The sequence below is a fragment of the Larimichthys crocea genome, unplaced genomic scaffold (genome assembly GCF_000972845.2).
Source record: "Larimichthys crocea isolate SSNF unplaced genomic scaffold, L_crocea_2.0 scaffold58513, whole genome shotgun sequence".
NCBI classification, from domain to species: Eukaryota; Metazoa; Chordata; class Actinopteri; family Sciaenidae; genus Larimichthys; species Larimichthys crocea.
The window spans coordinates 754-3,360 of record NW_020857657.1 but is presented as its reverse complement, the minus strand read 5'-3'; the positions used below and the strand labels follow the sequence as shown (position 1 = coordinate 3,360).

Here is a 2,607-nt window from a genome sequence, read left to right as displayed (position 1 = left end):
AGGTCAACACATTCTCCTCCTCCTTTTCCTCTTCCCATATATACTTCAACTCCTCTACTCCTGTTTTCCTGCCTCCCTCACACCGTGTACCTCATCCACAGAACAGAGGAACTTAGCGATTTATGTCTTTTCTCTGTCCGAGCCTTGTCAACCTGCCATGGAGCCCCATCATTATGTGGATTTACTCCTGAAGGAAATGGGGCACAGCCTTCCAGTTCCTCCACATGTGGCACTGCATATTTGGCACTTAAAAGAGGGAGACAGGGAGAGAGAATCAGGCTATTGCCGATGATGCAGCTTGGCCAGAAATTCCCAAATGAGACGAGCAGAACTCAGGACTGAAGCAGATGTGTTCTTTTTAAGTAGTGAGACTTGGCCACTCTAGACCAGATCCTGCTTTATTCTAATTTTCCACAAGCTCCAGCCATGTAAAATATGACATTTTTCCCAGTACATTTCATCGGAAACATCTTTTATTATATCATATTCGAAATATTAATCAATAATAGGCAAATAGCATTATAGACCTACCACATTTGACAGGGATGCTTCAGTTCAGTTTGTATAGTTTGTATATGGGGAAAGAACCTCATCTGTCAAATCACACTTCATCTTGACAATTTAACACTCAGGTATAAGTCAAATAGACTGTTTGAAATTACTATGGTCTCTTTCCATTATCATTTAAATATATTTTTTCTTATTTTTGCTTTGTCCATCTGTGTTTCTCAGCTGCTCAGAAGCTGTGTCATCTGCTTGGTATGAATGTAATGGAGTTTACCAGAGCCATCCTGTCTCCAAGGATCAAAGTGGGAAGAGACTATGTCCAGAAAGCACAGACTAAAGAGCAGGTCAGTAAGCTATGTTTCTTCTCAGTGACAAAAATAATGGCCTATCATAGTAATGACGCAAGTGAAGTAGGTCTTTTCAGTGCAAGTAAATGTCATTATGGAGTAATAGAGTTGTGTAATTGAAAGAGCTATTTCAGGCAACAAGGGTTTCAGTAGTACAAGTATGTTTGAGTTTCTGTTAGTATGGAGATGGGAGTCAGCTGTGACTCTCACAATGCATTTTGGGAAGAAACCTCCAATTACCAGGTAAAAAAAAAGATCTGATATCAAAGAGATTGTTTCTTATCGTTCTGGGCACAAGGGAAAGTTAGTTTTACCTTCTCTGAAACTGCTCTAAAGTACATCTCCTGTTTATGAATCATTCATTGCCAGCTCAATGGATACAGTTCTTCTCCCAACTGTTTTAGATAATAACATGTCTGACTCAGAAAACATGTGGAGCATTATGTATTGCCAAGATATACAAGTCCATTTGTCCAGTGTTGAGTAGATTTCCTTTCGATAATCTGGAAGCATGTCTGAATAAAACTGACTCAGTCTCCCTGCCTTTTAAGTACACGCACACTCATCTTTGGTAGTTTTGTATCTCCTTGTATTGTCTCACCATTACTTTTTCCACTCTCCCTCCAGGCTGACTTCGCTGTTGAGGCCTTGGCTAAAGCAACATATGAGCGCTTGTTCCGCTGGCTGGTCCACCGCATCAACAAAGCTTTGGACAGGACCAAACGACAGGGGGCCTCCTTCATTGGCATCCTGGACATTGCGGGTTTTGAGATTTTTCAGGTTTAGATTGAAATCTTTTTAACTTTGAATCTTTAGAGAATACGGTTTGTGCTGTTGTGGCTAAAGAAAATGTTTTTTTTGTGTGTGTTTGTTCTTTTGTCTTTGTTTTTGTTGTTAGCCATCTACTCTGTTTGAGGTTATGATTTCTTGTCATTCACGTGCATTTCCAGTGATAGCATTGTTCTTTCTTGTATTTCTCTCACAGTTGAACTCATTTGAGCAGCTGTGCATCAACTACACCAATGAGAAGCTTCAGCAGCTCTTCAACCACACCATGTTCATCCTAGAGCAGGAGGAGTACCAGAGGGAGGGCATCGAGTGGAGCTTCATCGACTTCGGCCTCGACCTGCAGCCCTGCATCGACCTCATTGAGAGGCCGGTCAGTGTGACTGAAAAACTAGTATCAATGAGATTAATGAAACATAAACATACCTACTTATAATTTTATTTTTCCACTTAACACTTAGCTATCCTGGCAAATCTAGCAGGTAAATGATGCCACATTTATTAATCACTCTCTGAAGTCTTTTCTTTTGTGTTAATATTGCTTCAGGCAAACCCCCCAGGAGTGCTGGCTCTGCTGGATGAAGAGTGCTGGTTCCCCAAGGCCACAGACAAGACCTTTGTAGAAAAGCTGATCCAGGAGCAGGGCACACACACCAAGTTCCAGAAGCCTCGTCAGCTCAAAGATAAGGCCGACTTCTGCATCATCCACTACGCCGGCAGGGTACGCTCATTATATCTCTTTGAAAATCACACTCAGTAGGTTTCTGTGTCTGCTTCACTGAAAATACATTGTTAGTGTGTCACACCTGGCTGGTTTTCAAAAGAAAAAAATATACTGGTTATTTCCTGGGAAATTACAGTTTACTAAAGGACAGAGCTTTCATTTTATAGAGCCTGTTTTCAGAACATAGGTTAGACTCTCTTCAGAAAAGCACTGACTCAGACAGACACACAGGAAAAAGGTAAT

General features: G+C 41.1%; 1 protein-coding gene across 1 annotated transcript; it reads left to right on the top strand.

The window, feature by feature from the left end:
- Positions 1-732: 732 nt before the first annotated feature.
- Positions 733-2,361, top strand: LOC113745273 (myosin-11-like; the record flags this gene model as incomplete). The annotated part of the gene is made up of 4 exons (XM_027276792.1): positions 733-851; positions 1,482-1,634; positions 1,840-2,013; positions 2,188-2,361. Coding segments are annotated over 4 exons (620 nt in total), but the record flags the coding sequence as incomplete, so codon positions are not given.
- Between the last annotated feature and the right edge of the window lie 246 nt (positions 2,362-2,607).